This window comes from Trachypithecus francoisi, unplaced genomic scaffold (genome assembly GCF_009764315.1).
Source record: "Trachypithecus francoisi isolate TF-2019V2 unplaced genomic scaffold, Tfra_2.0 Lachesis_group20, whole genome shotgun sequence".
In the NCBI taxonomy this organism is placed as follows: domain Eukaryota; kingdom Metazoa; phylum Chordata; class Mammalia; order Primates; family Cercopithecidae; genus Trachypithecus; species Trachypithecus francoisi.
Window position 1 is genome coordinate 70,971,785 of NW_022681466.1, and position 13,529 is coordinate 70,985,313.

Below are 13,529 nucleotides of genomic sequence, written 5' to 3' on the forward strand. Positions count from 1 at the left end.
GCTTGAGCGCAGTTTAAGGCCACTCTGCACAACATGGCAAGATCCCTCCCTATCCCCACTTTATTTTTTGAGACAGGGTCTTGCTCTGTTACCCAGGCTGGAGTACACTGGTGCAATCACAATTCACTGCAGCCTCAACCTCTTGGACTCAGGAGATCCTCCTATGTCAGCCTCTGAAACTGCTAAGATATGGCCAGGCGTGGTGGCTCACACCTGTAATCCTAGCACTTTGGGAGGCCTAGGCGGGCAGATCACGAGGTCAGGAGATGGAGGCCATCCTGGCTAACATGGTGAAACCCCGTCTCTACTAAAAACACAAAAAAATTAGCTGGGCGTGGTGGCACGTGCCTGTAGTCCCAGGTACTCGGGAGGCTGAGGCAGGAGAATCGCTTGAACCCAGGAGGTGGAGGTTGCAGTGAGCTGAGATCGCACTACTGCACTCCAGCCTGGGCAACAGATGGAGACACCGACTCAAAAAAAAAATAAGGCCGGGCGCGGTGGCTCAAGCCTGTAATCCCAGCACTTTGAGAGGCCGAGACGGGCGGATCACGAGGTCAGGAGATCGAGACCATCCTGGCAAACACGGTGAAACCCTGTCTCTACTAAAAAAATACAAAAAATTAGCCGGGCAAGGTGGCGGGCGCCTGTAGTCCCAGCTACTCGGGAGGCTGAGGCAGGAGAATGGCATAAACCCGGGAGGCGGAGCTTGCGATGAGCTGAGATCCGGCCACTGCACTCCAGCCCAGGAGACAGAGCAAGACTCCGTCTCCAAAACAAAAAAAAAAATAAATAAATAAATAAATAAATAAAACTAAAAATAAAAAAAATAAAAAGGTTTTTGTAGACATGGGGTCTCGCTATGTTGCCCAGGCTGGTCTTGAAACTCCTGGGCTCAAGTCATCCTTCCGCATGGGCCTCCCAAGTGCCAGGCACCGAAGCAATGTTCACCGAGTTATTCCTACCTCCACAATCTTAATTTGATCTTGGTCCAACTCTTCTGTACCCTGTACTCCACACCATCCTCATCTAACAAATTCCCTGCTCCTATTGATGGTGGGCCTAGGGAGGGAAAAAGGTTAAATAGGAGGAGAAGAAAAAGATCAGTGTGAGGGGAAAGTTGATGCGTGACAACTGGAGCTCCCCTGTCTCTGACTACAACAGGACCCAGTTCGTTTCTTTTTTGTTTTGAGATGGAGTTGTGCTCTTGTTGCCCAGGCTGGTGTGCAATGGTGCAATCTTGGTTCACTGCACCCTCTGACTCCCTGGTTCAAGCGATTCTTCTGCCTCAGCCTCCCAAGTAGCTGGGATTACAGGCGTGCACCACCACACCCAGCGCATTTTTGTATATATATATATATTTTTTCTTTTGAGACAGTCTCGCACTATCGCCCGGGCTGGAGTGCAATGGGGGGATCTCGGCTTACTGTAACCTCCGCCTTCCGGGTTCAAGAGATTCTCCTGACTCAGCCTCCTGAGTAGCTGGGATTACAGGCATGTACCACCATGGCCAGCTAAGTTTTTGTATTTTTAGTAGAGACGGGGTTTCACTATGTTGGCCAGGCTGGTCTCGAACCCCTGACCTTGTGATCCGCCCGCCTTGGCCTCCCAAAGTGCTGGGATTACAGGCGTGAGCCACTGCGCCCGGCCACGGCCCAGTTTGTTACCCTGAGTGTAAAAGTGTCTGAAATAGGCCCATGACCAGGAGTGGCGGAAAAAAACCAGGACGCGGGCTGGGCGCGGTGGCTCACTCCTGTAATCCCAGCGCTTTGGGAGGCCGAGGAGGGCGGATCAGCTTGAGGTCAGGAGTTCGAGACCAGCCTGGCCAACATGGTGAAACCCCGTCTCTATTAAAAATACAAAAGTTAGCTGGGCTTGGTAGCGGGTGCCTGAAATCCCAGCTACTCGGGAGAATGAGGCAGAAGAATCACTTGAACCCGGGAGGCAGACATTGTGTTGAGCCGAGATCGCACCACTGCACTCCAGCCTGGGGAACAAGATCAAAACTCCGTCTCAAAAAAAAAAAAAAACAAAAACAAAAAAACAAAAAGGAAACCAGGACGCGGTAGTGACAGCCGCTGCTTTCAGGGAGGAAGACCTGCCATGACAGAAACCGTTAGAGCCTCCGTCGTTCTTTTCCGCAGGTCGGGCCTCGGGCCCAGGTCTCTCGCTGGCTTTTTTCAGGAGTAGTCCCGGCCGGCCCCGCCTCAGCCCTTCGCGTTCCCCGGGGGCCGCTCCCTCTCTGCAGTCGCAGTTCCCGCCTCTGGGCTCCGGCGGCCGCTGAGCCGACGGAGGAGGGGCGTCTCCTGCGCTGGTTCCAGCCTCTTCGGGCGCCGAGTTCCAGGACCCGCCCCCCGCGCCAGTTGCCAGGGAGCGGTTGCCATAGAGCTGAGCAGTTGTCCGCGTGCGCAGGCGGAAGTCCCGGATTGAGGCGCCGCCATTTTTGCTGCCCGGACGCGGAGCGAGAGGCTGAGAGAGTCGGAGACACTATCCGCTTCCATCCGTCGCGCAGACCCTGCCGGAGCCGCTGCCGCTATGGATGATCGAGAGGATCTGGTGTACCAGGCGAAGCTGGCCGAGCAGGCTGAGCGATACGACGGTGAGTTGGGGGGGCAGCGGGGGGCTGGAATTCTCGGACCCTCTGCCGCCGCCCACAGAGGCCGGGAACAGGAGACAAAATGGCGGCATCGTCTGCGAGCCTGGCCCGGGGGCTTGGGTTCGGGAAGCAGGAAATGGCCTGGGAGCTCCCGGGGCGATGGGAGGCTGTATGTCCTGGAATGTGACCCCTTCGCCGTCCTTAACTGCAAACGACTCGCGGGCCGGGAGGCCGGGGCGACAGGGTGGAGGAGTTGGTTGTAAAATGGCGGCTGGGGGGAGGGCGAGTCCCGGGGCGGGGGAGGGGGAGGAGATGGCGGGTGCTGTCTCCGAACGAGCAAGCCTCAGGGGAGCTTCTGGGACGGTCTTGGGATGTGGAGAACAATTGGGTGGGGTGACGGGGGAAGCAGCACCCGCCACATGGGAGCGAGCGGAGACCGGGAGCTGTAGCGCGGGCGCCTTTCAGGGAAATATGGCGGGTGGGGGCGGTGGCTTTTCCCCGGAGGCCCCGTGTGGGGCGGCGGCCGTGGAGTCTCACAAAGGAGAAGCCTTAAGAGCGATGGGCTTCCTCAGGCCTGAGGCGGGGGACAGTCCTGGGCGATGGTGAGGGAAGAGGGGTGAGTGGGGATCGCTGCAGTTCGTCTGGGGCGGTGGCAGGCTCCGGGGCTGCGATCGGGTTTCTCTCCCGTAGGCCGGCACCTCGGAGTGAGGGGCTTTGGGGCTTTTCCTCCTCGCCGCCTTCTGGGGAGGCCCAGAAAATCCTCCCTCCCTCCCCTTTCCTCAGACTTAAAACAGGAGACCTCGAAGTTCCTGTAACCTTTCTCTGACTGCATCACCAGTGGGTTCTGATGGATAGAAGCAGGAGACCAGGAGGCCACGACTCTGAGAGTTCGAGCCTTTGTAGGGCCCGAGCCTCTGTCCACCCGTTTGTAAAAACGATGACTTTACAGGTCGTGCGCACCATCATGACACATGGAAAGACCTGTTGAAATAAAGTGATTTCCAATAGCGTTCGGTAACTGTATTTTGGTTGACTCTGCAGGCTCGGAATGCTGGTCTGTACTTCGTGGGGGAGCTTAACCTATTCCAGGCACTCGGCTGAGGCTGGGCTTTTTGAGTTATGAAGGTTGGAGATCCTGTTACTTTCTTTTTTTCCATTTCAAATAAATGGGTTTATGTAGAAATTGTAGTAGTTCCCCTTTGTTCGTTGTTCCTTTGCCCATAACGGGTTCTCCAGTCCTTTTTCATAACTTTATCGAAATATCCATTGTGTCTGTCTAGTCATTGTCAGGAAGTTTATTTATTCTTAGTCCTCCCTCCCAGTCCACCTTTTGGACCACCTTTTGAAATACCTTCACATTTATAATTGTGCGATGCTGTAGTATTAAAGGAAAAGTCACGTATGTGGGTCCTGTGGTTTTAATGCTTTTGCGTGGTAGGGTGGGGTGAGACATGGTTGGAATCAAGTATCTTTGATCCTTAGATTTTTCCTAATTAAGCTACCTATATTTCAAAATGTTACCTAGGGCCGTTGCTTTCCTCGAAAGGCAGATTTCGTCATGTGAATAACCTCAGGGCTAGTCCCGGTTATCAGAAACAAGGATTCAGGGATTTGAAAAGACAAGGCCTCTAGAAGTCAAATTTGGGAAATACACTAAACTAAATTACGTCTTGTAAATTCTTAAATTGCTATTTGTATTGAATAAGGTTCCTGTTGGGAGAGGGAGGGGAATAAGATGGGGAAGTACAGCTCAAGGTCAGCTTTGTCTTTATTTCAGTGTTTAAAAATCAAACCGATAAAGATGTGCTTGTATTGGAAGTCTCCTCCTCCGCTCCTCATCTCCAGATGTCCCCTCTTCATCTGTTAGTGTTCTTGGGAGGCAACAAATTATGCTTGAATGCTTTCTGTTTTGTGGGCATTGGAGCTCTGAGTAAACTTGCTGTGATAACTAGAAAGGATGTGAGGGAAGGTCTTTTTTTTTGAAAGCTCCTTTAAAAAACCGATTTGAAAGCTTATGATTGTAGTTTCCAATTAAGTGACAGGTTAGTGATAATCATGTTTTTGATGTGAGTGGTGAGGCCTTCTGACCAGAGCCCTCCCTGGTTGTTGAACATAGGACTCTGATAAAGCCACATCAGTACGGTTGTTAATGTTAGGTGTCTGCTTCAGGATCTACAGGGGTAAGGAAATAGAATCTACAAGGTGAGGAGCTCTTCCTGTGACTTGGGGCATGTGGTAGGAACTCAGTAGAAAGGAGAGGAGGAGGAGGAGACAGACACCAGGAATTTCTACCTGTGTCCTCTGCCTGTGTCCATTCCTTTATTGAGTGCAGTATTTTTTTGTTTCTGGTGACGAAGTGTTGCCGGAGTTCTGGTCACCAAACAGAATTTAGCAGGTGTCGGTGGTGGAAGAAGGTAAGACAGTGTATTGGCAGGATTTCTTTGTTGGGTACTTTTACCCAAATGCTGGCTTTCCAGCTGCTCCTTTATCTCTCTGTTAGTGCAGTAGGCCTATTTTATTTTGCTTGCTGTGTTGAATTAGTGCCTAAACTTACATGTACCCTCATTTAATTCTATCCTAGGACGTTGGAATCCATTTATAGAGATTATTTAATGGTACGGGAGGAAAAGCCAAGCTGTGTTCAGGAAAAGGACACTTTTATGTCATAGGAAATATTTAAGTTTGGGGCCAGGAGGTGAAGATTAAATCTAGCATCTCATCACTTTAACAAGCCAGTAGTCTAAGGAATCATTTTTACGTCCTTTGAAACTGTATTAAGCAAGTCCATTATTTCTTAGCATTTCTCAAACAAATATTATTGTTTGAGAATATATATGAATTAGTATAAAATGAATAGTGTATATGAATTAGTACAAAAAAGTGGGGAATAGACCCGACGCAGTGGCTCACGCCTGTAATCCCAGCGTGTTGGGAGGTCAAGGCAGGTGGATCACCTGAGGTTGGGAGTTTAAGACCAACCTGGCCAACAAATTATCTGAGTATAGCTACTGAGGAGGTTGAGGTGGGAGAATCACTTGAACCCAGGAGGTGAAGGTTGTAGTGAGCCAAGATTGTGGCGTTCCACTACAGCCTGGGCAACAGAGCGAGACTCTTGTCTCCAAAAAAAAGAAAGTGCGGCTAGGTGTGGTGGGTCACGTCTATCTATAATCCCAGTACTTTGGGAGTTTGAGGCCAAGGCGGGCAGATCACCTGAGGTCAGAAGTTCGAGACCAGCCTTACCAACATGAAGAAACCCCGTCTCTACTAAAGATACAAAATTCGCCGGAGTGGTGGGTGTCTGTAATCCCAGCTACTTGGGAGGCGGAGGCAGGAGAATCACTTGAACCTGGGAGGCCAAGGTTGCGGTGAGCCAAGATCATGCCATTGGAGTCCAGCCAGGGCAGCAACAACAAAAAACGGGGAATGTAGGGGGGGAAATGAATAGTTTCCCCGTTTTGGGGGAGCAGAGGGGCAACATAAACTACATTTGGGCTTGTGGAGCAGTTGTTGGTTTTGTCCTTTCCTAGTCTCTTCCCTGTCAAGATCGTTTCGTGGAAGGTGGGTGAAGTTTTGATGGTCGTGTTGGGTTCACTAGGAATGCATCTGTTGTGTTATCTACTTGAGAGCTGTGCTTTTTTTTTCCCTCCGCCTCCCGGGTTCAAGCGATTCTCCTGCCTCACCCTCCCGAGTAGCTGGGACTACAGGCATGTGCCACTATGCCAGACTAATTTTGTTTTTTTTTTTTTTTTTTTTTTTTAAGTAGAGACACGGTTTCTCCATGTTAGTCAGGCTGGTCTCGAACTCCCAGCCTTAGGTGATTGGCCCACCTCGGCCTCCCAAAGTGCTGACATTACAGGCCTGAACCACCGCGCCCGGCTGAGAGCTGTCTTTTTTTTTTTTTTTGAGGTGGAGTCTTGCTCTTGTTGCCTAGGCTGGAGTGCAATAGCACAGTCTTGGCTCACTGCAACCTCCACCTCCTGGGTTCAAGCGATTCTCCTGCATCAACTCCAAGATTACAGGTGCCTGCCACTATGCCCGGCTAATTTTGTATTTTTAGTGGAGATGGGGTTTCGCCATGTTGACCACGTTGATCTCGAACTCCTGACCTCAGGTGATCGACCGCCTAAGCCTCCCAAAGTGCTGGGATTACAGGCATGAGCCACCAAGCCCGCTGAGAGCTGTCGTTTTAAAACACCAGAGCCTCACCTCTAGCTAGCTTATTCTGCTAGTTAGTGAAGAATAGGGAAGGGAGCATGTGCGGAATGAACTTTTTAAAAACTATGGTCTTGTTAGGGAAAAAGTAGGTAGTAGTAAATTAACTTTGTTAATAAGTTTAGAAGCATTTAGATTAACTACCCATTCTTTGACTGTAGGCCAGTAGTTTTCCATTGCCATTTCATTTAATGGAGTAACTTTATGGAATAAAGTTTTTCTCCTTCTGAAATGCATAGGCAGAACCGGGTAATGTGTTAAAAACCCCTTCTGGCCGGGTGCAGTGGCTCACGCCTGTAATCCCAGCACTTTGGGAGGCCGAGGCGGGCGGATCACAAGGCCAGGAGATCGAAACCATCCCGGCTAACACGGTGAAACCCCGTCTCTACTAAAAATACAAAAAAGTAGCTGGGCGAGGTGGCGGGCGCCTGTAGTCCCAGCTACTCGGGAGGCTGAGGCGGGAGAATGGCGGGAATCCGGGAGGCGGAGCTTTCAGTGAGCCGAGATTGCGCCACTGCACTCCAGCCTGGGCGACAGAGCGAGACTCCGTGTCAGAAAAGAAATAAATAAAAATCCCTTCTATGGCCGGTCACAGTGTCTTGTGCCTGTAATCGCAGCCCTTTGGGAGGCCAAGGCAGGTGGATCATGAGGTCAGGAGTTCAAGACCATCCTGACCAACATAGTGAAACCCTGTGTCCACTAAAAACATACAAAAAACAGCTGGGAGTGGTGGCGGGCACCTGTAATCCCAGCTGCTTGGGAGGCTGAGGCAAGGAGAATCACTTGAACCCAGGAGGCAGAGGTTGCAGTGAGCCGAGATCGCACCATAGCACTCAGGCAGCAGAGCGAGACTTCGTCTCAAAAAAAAAAAAAGAAAAAAGAATTCCTTCTACAGGTAGTACTTAGTCTGTGTATTTAAAACAGATGCTCTTTTGTGTATCCTTTAGGTGTTTTTGTTTTTTTTTTGTTTGTTTGTTTGTTTGTTTTTTTTTTTGAGACGGAGTCTCGCTCTGTCGCCCGGACTGGAGTGCAGTGGCCAGATCTCAGCTCACTGCAAGCTCTGCCTCCTGGGTTTACGCCATTCTCCTGCCTCAGCCTCCCGAGTAGCTGGGACAACAGGCGCCCGCCACCTCGCCCGGCTAGTTTTTGTATTTTTAGTAGAGACGGGGTTTCAGCGTATTAGCCAGGATGGTCTCGATCTCCTGACCCCGTGATCCGCCCGTCTCGGCCTCCCAAAGTGCTGGGGTTACAGGCTTGAGCCACCGCGCCCGGCCTCCTTTAGGTGTTTTTATAAAATTGTACATAGCTGGCATATTCTGTTTGGTTGTCTCTCACAAGTTTGCGATATATGAAATCAAGAATTCCTGCAATTTGCAGTGAAGGGTGAGTTTTTGTTTATTTATTTATTTTTATTTAATTTATTTTTTTTGAGACGGAGTCTCGCTCTGTCGCCCAGGCTGGAGTGCAGTGGCCGGATCTCAGCTCACTGCAAGCTCCGCCTCCCGGGTTCCCGCCATTCTCCTGCCTCAGCCTCCCGAGTAGCTGGGACTACAGGCGCCCACTACCTCACCTGGCTAGTTTTTTGTATTTTTTTAGTAGAGACGGGGTTTCACCGTGTTAGCCAGGATGGTCTCGATCTCCTGACCTCGTGATCCGCCCGTCTCGGCCTCCCAAAGTGCTGGGATGACAGGCTTGAGCCACCGCGCCCGGCCGAAGGGTGAGTTTTTAACTATTGTGGATATGCTGCCACCCTTGTCACCTTTCTATGAAAAGATTTCAATTGGAGCTTTTACAGTATGAGAAAGAACACTTAGGGCAAGTATTAAAACAGCAAGATTTTGGAGTCAGTAAGTACAGACAGACGCATTGAAAGGCCACACAGATAGGCTTGCCTTTAAATTCCTTGCCTTTGACCTGGTATACCAAGTGAAATTTCAGCCCCAGAGATTAATATATTTCATTTACAAATAAATATGTTTTAAATACTTGATCAAGCTGATCTGAAAGCATTGATTTTTTTTTTTTTTTTTTTTTGAGATGGAGTCTCCGTCTCCCATGCTGGAGTGCAGTGGTGCCATCTTGGGTTACTGCAACCTCCGCCTCCCAGGTTCAAGCGATTCTCCTGCCTCAGCCTCCTGAATAGCTGAGATTACAGCTATTCAGGCGCCTATAGTCCCAGCTACTCGGGAGGCAGAGGCAGAACTGCTTGAACCCAGGAAGCAGAGGCTGCAGCGAGCCGAGATCGTACCACTACACTCCAACCTAGGTGACAGAGACTCTGTCTCAAAAAAATTAATAAAAATAAAAATGTAGCCTTTACTCTATGCTTGTCATTACTGGCGGTGTACAGTGTTCTTGAAATATAAAGAAAAAATATGCCTGCAGTTATCAGTCAGCCTTAGAGTTGTCCAAATCGGGCCAGGTGCGGTGGTGCACGCCACTTGGCTAATTTTTGTATTTTTAGGTTCTTTTTTTTTTTTTTTTTTGAGATGGAGTCTCACTCTGTCATCCAGGCTGGAGTGCAGTGGCTGGGCCTGGCTCACTACAACCTCCGCCTTCCGGGTTCAAGCGATTCTCCTGCCTCAGCTTCCTGAATAGCTGAGATTACAGGTGCATGCCTCCTGGCTAATGTTTGTATTTTTAGGTTCTTTTTTTTCTTGAGGTGGAGTCTCACTGTGTCATCCAGGCTGGAGTGCAGTGGCGTGGTCTTGGCTCACTACAACCTCTACCTCCTGGGTTCAAAGGATTCTCCTGGCTCAGCCTCCCAAGTAACTGGGACTACAGGCACGTACCACCACACCCAGCTAATTTTTCGTATTTTTAGTAGAGACAGGGTTTCACCATGTTGGCCAGGAATGGTCTTGATCTCCTGACCTCGGGTGTTTCGCCCACCTTGGCTTCCCAAACTGCTGGGATTAACAGGCGTGAGCCCCCGCGCCTAGCCAATTTTTGTTATTTTTAGTAGAGATGGGATTTTACCATGTTTGACAGGCTGGTCTTAAACTCCTGACCTCAGGTGATCCGCCCGCCTCAGCCTCCCAAAGTGCTGGGATTACAGTGAGCCACCGCGCCTGGTGAGTTTTTTTTTCCTTCCTTTGTTTGTTTGTTTTTTTTTTTTAGTTTCCCTCTGTTGCCCAAGCTGTAGTGCAGTGGCACAGTCTCAGCTCACTGCAACCTCTGCCTCCCAGGTTTCGAGCGAAGCGATTCTCTTCTCTCAGCTTCCCGAGTAGCTGGGATTACAGGCGTCTGCCACCACGCCTGGCTAATTTTTGTATTTTCAGCAGAGACGGGTTTTCACCATGTTGGCCAGGTTGGTCTGGAACTGCTAACCTCATAATCCGCCTGCCTCGGCCTCCCAAAGTGCTGGGATTACAGGCGTGAGCCACCGCACCTGGCCCGATTTGGACAACTCTAAGGCTGACTGATAACTGCAGGCATATTTTTTCTTTATATTTCAAGAACACTGTACACCGCCAGTAATGACAAGCATAGAGTAAAGGCTACATTTTTATTTTTATTAATTTTTTTGAGACAGAGTCTCTGTCACCTAGGTTGGAGTGTAGTGGTACGATCTCGGCTCGCTGCAGCCTCTGCTTCCTGGGTTCAAGCAGTTCTGCCTCTGCCTCCCGAGTAGCTGGGACTATAGGCGCTCGCCATCGCACCTGGCTAATTTTTGTATTTTTAGTAGAGATGGGGTTTCACCATGTTGGCCAGGCTGGTGTCTAACTCTTGACCTCAGGTGATCCCGCCCGCCTTGGCCTCCCAAAGGATGTGAGCCTTTGTACCTGGCCTAAATTTTTAATTTTTTAATGGGTACATATTAGGTGTATATATTTATGGGAACACTAAATTTTGAGCTCTTTTTTTTTTTTTTGAGACAGGGTCTTGCTTTGTGATCCGGATTGAAGTGTAGTGTCGCTATTATAGCTCACTGCAGTCTCAACCGCCTGGGTTTAAGTGACTCTCCTGCCTCAGCTTCCCGAGTTACCGGGACTACTGTGCCGGCCTAATTTTTGTGTTTTTTGTAGAGATGGGGTGTCTGTGTTGCCCAGGCTGGTCTTGAATTCCTGGCCTCCCACCTTGGCCTCCCAAAGTGCTGGGATTACAGGTGTGAGCCACTGCCCTGGCCTAAACTTTACATATATTACATACGTGTAGTATACATATATGTAAATGTCATATACATATATGTATATGATATGTACCTCATAGTTCACAGACCACGTTGATGAAAGTTTTTTTTTTGTTGTTTTTTTTTTTTTTTTTTTTGAGACGGAGTCTCGCTCTGCCGCCCAGGCTGGAGTGCAGTGGCCGGATCTCAGCTCACTGCAAGCTCCGCCTCCTGGGTTTACGCCATTCTCCTGCCTCAGCCTCCCGAGTAGCTGGGACTAACAGGCGCCGCCACCACGCCCGGCTAGTTTTTTGTATTTTTTAGTAGAGACGGGGTTTCATCGTGTTAGCCAGGATGGTCTCGATCTCCTGACCTCGTGATCCGCCCGTCTCGGCTTCCCAAAGTGCTGGGATTACAGGCTTGAGCCACCGCGCCCGGCCAAAAGTTTTTAATTTATATAACCAGATTGAAGCAGGTAGAGTGTTACTCCCATTTTCTGGTTCAATAAAGTGAATTTGAGAGAGATTTTCCTGTGATGATATGGCTAATCAGGTATTAAATGGTAAAGCCAGAACTTAGTGTCTGCTCACCTTTAGATTGGTACACTTATTCTCCTTATCCTCTCAAAAAAGACCTCTGTTTAAGTAAGGTGGTGCCTTTTAGGGGAGTAGGGGGTGAGTACGGTATACTTCTTGAACAGTTCTAATAGCAATTACTTCACATCTTGATGTTTATGATGACTGATATCTATGGTGAATTGTAGACAAAGTTTTTTCACTTTCAAGGCACAGTGAAATTAAAATGAGGGGAAGTTTAGATACTCTGGGAAGTTTACTCTCAGAATGTTTATTCACATACAGGTTCTTAAAAAACATGGTTTATTGTAGACAGATGTCACCTCTTTAAGCAAAGAAAAAAACAACAAAAAAAGCTCCAGCCGAGTACCGTGGCTCACACCTGTCATCCCAGCACTTTGGGAAGCTGAGGCCGGCAGATCACCTGAGGTCAGGAGTTTGAGACCAACCTGACCAGTATGGTGAAACCCAGTCTCTTCTAAAAGTACAAAAATTAGCCGGCTGTGGTGGCTTGTGCCTTTAGTCCCAGCTACTGAGGAGGTTGAGGCGGGAGAATCGCTTGAACCCGGGAGGTGGAGGTTGCAGTGAGCCCAGGTCGTGCGGTTGTACTCCAGCCTGGGCCACGGAAGGAGATCCTATCTCAAGAAAAGAAAAGCCCCATATTTTATCATCATGTCTGTGCTGGAGTATGGCTGACGCTCTTCATTTCTGTAAAGTAGCTTTAAACTATTTTCTCCTTTCACTTTTATCTTTTTTTTTGAGACAGAGTGTCGCTCTGTTGCCCAGGCTGGAATGCAGTGGCCGGATCTCGGCTCACTCGCCTCCCGAGTAGCTGGGACTACAGGCGCCCGCCACCTCTCCCGGCTAGTTTTTTTGTATTTTTTAGTAGAGACGGGATTTCACTGTGTTAGCCGGGATGGTCTCCATCTCCTGACCTCGTGATCTGCCTGCCTCGGCCTCTCAAAGTACTGGGATTACAGGCTTGAGCCACCGCGCCCGGCTATCTTTTTTTTTTTTTTTTTGAAGCAGGGTCTCACTCTGTCACCCAGGCTGTAGTGCAGTGGTGCGATCTTAGCTCACTGCAGCCTCTGCCTTCCAGTCTCATATGATTCCCCCACCTCAGTCTCCCAAGTAGCTGTTTTTTTTAAATTTTATTTTATGTTATTTATTTATTTATTTACTTACTTACTTACTTACTTACTTGGCGAGATGGAGTCTTGCTCTCTCACTCAGGCTGGAGTGCTGGAGTGCAGTGGCGTGATCCACAACTCCTGGCTAATTTCTTTTGTATTTTAGTAGAGACGGGGTTTCACCATGTTGCCCAGACTGGTCTCAATCTCCTGAGCTCAGGCTATCCTCCCACCTCGGACGGACGCCCAGAGTGCTAGGATTACAGGTGTGAGCCACCACTCCTGGCCTTTGTTTTTTTTCCCCCTGGGACGGAGTTTTGCTCTTGTTGCCCAGGCTGGAGTGCAGTGACGCGATCTCGGCTCACCACAACCTCCGCCTCCCAGGTTCAAGCAATTCTCGTGCCTCAGCTTCCCGAGTAGCTGGGATTACAGGCATGCACCTCCACGCGTGGCTAATTGTGCATTTTTAGTAGAGACGGGGTTTCTCCATGTTGGCTGGTCTCGAACTCCTGACCTCAGGTGATCCGTCCGTCTCGGCCTCCCAAAGTGCTGGGGTTACAGGCGTGAGCCACCGTGCCTGGCTTTTTTTCTTTTTTTTTTTTAAGTCTAGAGTTTCGCCACCGTTGCCCAGGCTGTTCTCGGAACTCCTGGACTCAAGCAGTCTGTCAAACTTGGCCTCCCAAAGTGCTGGGATTATAGGTGTGAGCCACCACCTCAGGCTACCTTTGTCTTACTGAATGCTATTAGGTTGCTAGGTTAGTGATGTAGTCATACAACTTTTTTTTTTTTTTTTTTTTGAGACGGAGTCTTGCTCTGTCACCAGGGCTGGAGTGCAGTGGCCGGATCTCAGCTCACTGCAAGCTCCGCCTCCGGGTTTACGCCATTCTCCTGCCTCAGCCTCCGAGTAG

The 13,529-nt window shown here is 49.5% G+C and overlaps 1 protein-coding gene across 3 annotated transcripts in view; it reads left to right on the forward strand.

The window, feature by feature from the left end:
- Positions 1 to 2,267: 2,267 nt before the first annotated feature.
- YWHAE (tyrosine 3-monooxygenase/tryptophan 5-monooxygenase activation protein epsilon) overlaps positions 2,268 to 13,529 on the forward strand; it is a 63,162-nt gene continuing 51,900 nt past the window's right edge. For 2 of the 3 annotated variants that reach the window (XM_033185194.1, XM_033185193.1), the window contains exon 1: positions 2,268 to 2,596. In XM_033185194.1, coding sequence (XP_033041085.1) covers positions 2,533 to 2,596 — 64 coding nt within the window. In that variant the 5' untranslated portion in view covers positions 2,268 to 2,532. The remainder of the gene's footprint in view (positions 2,597 to 13,529) is intronic. The other variant, XM_033185195.1, reaches the window with a different exon arrangement.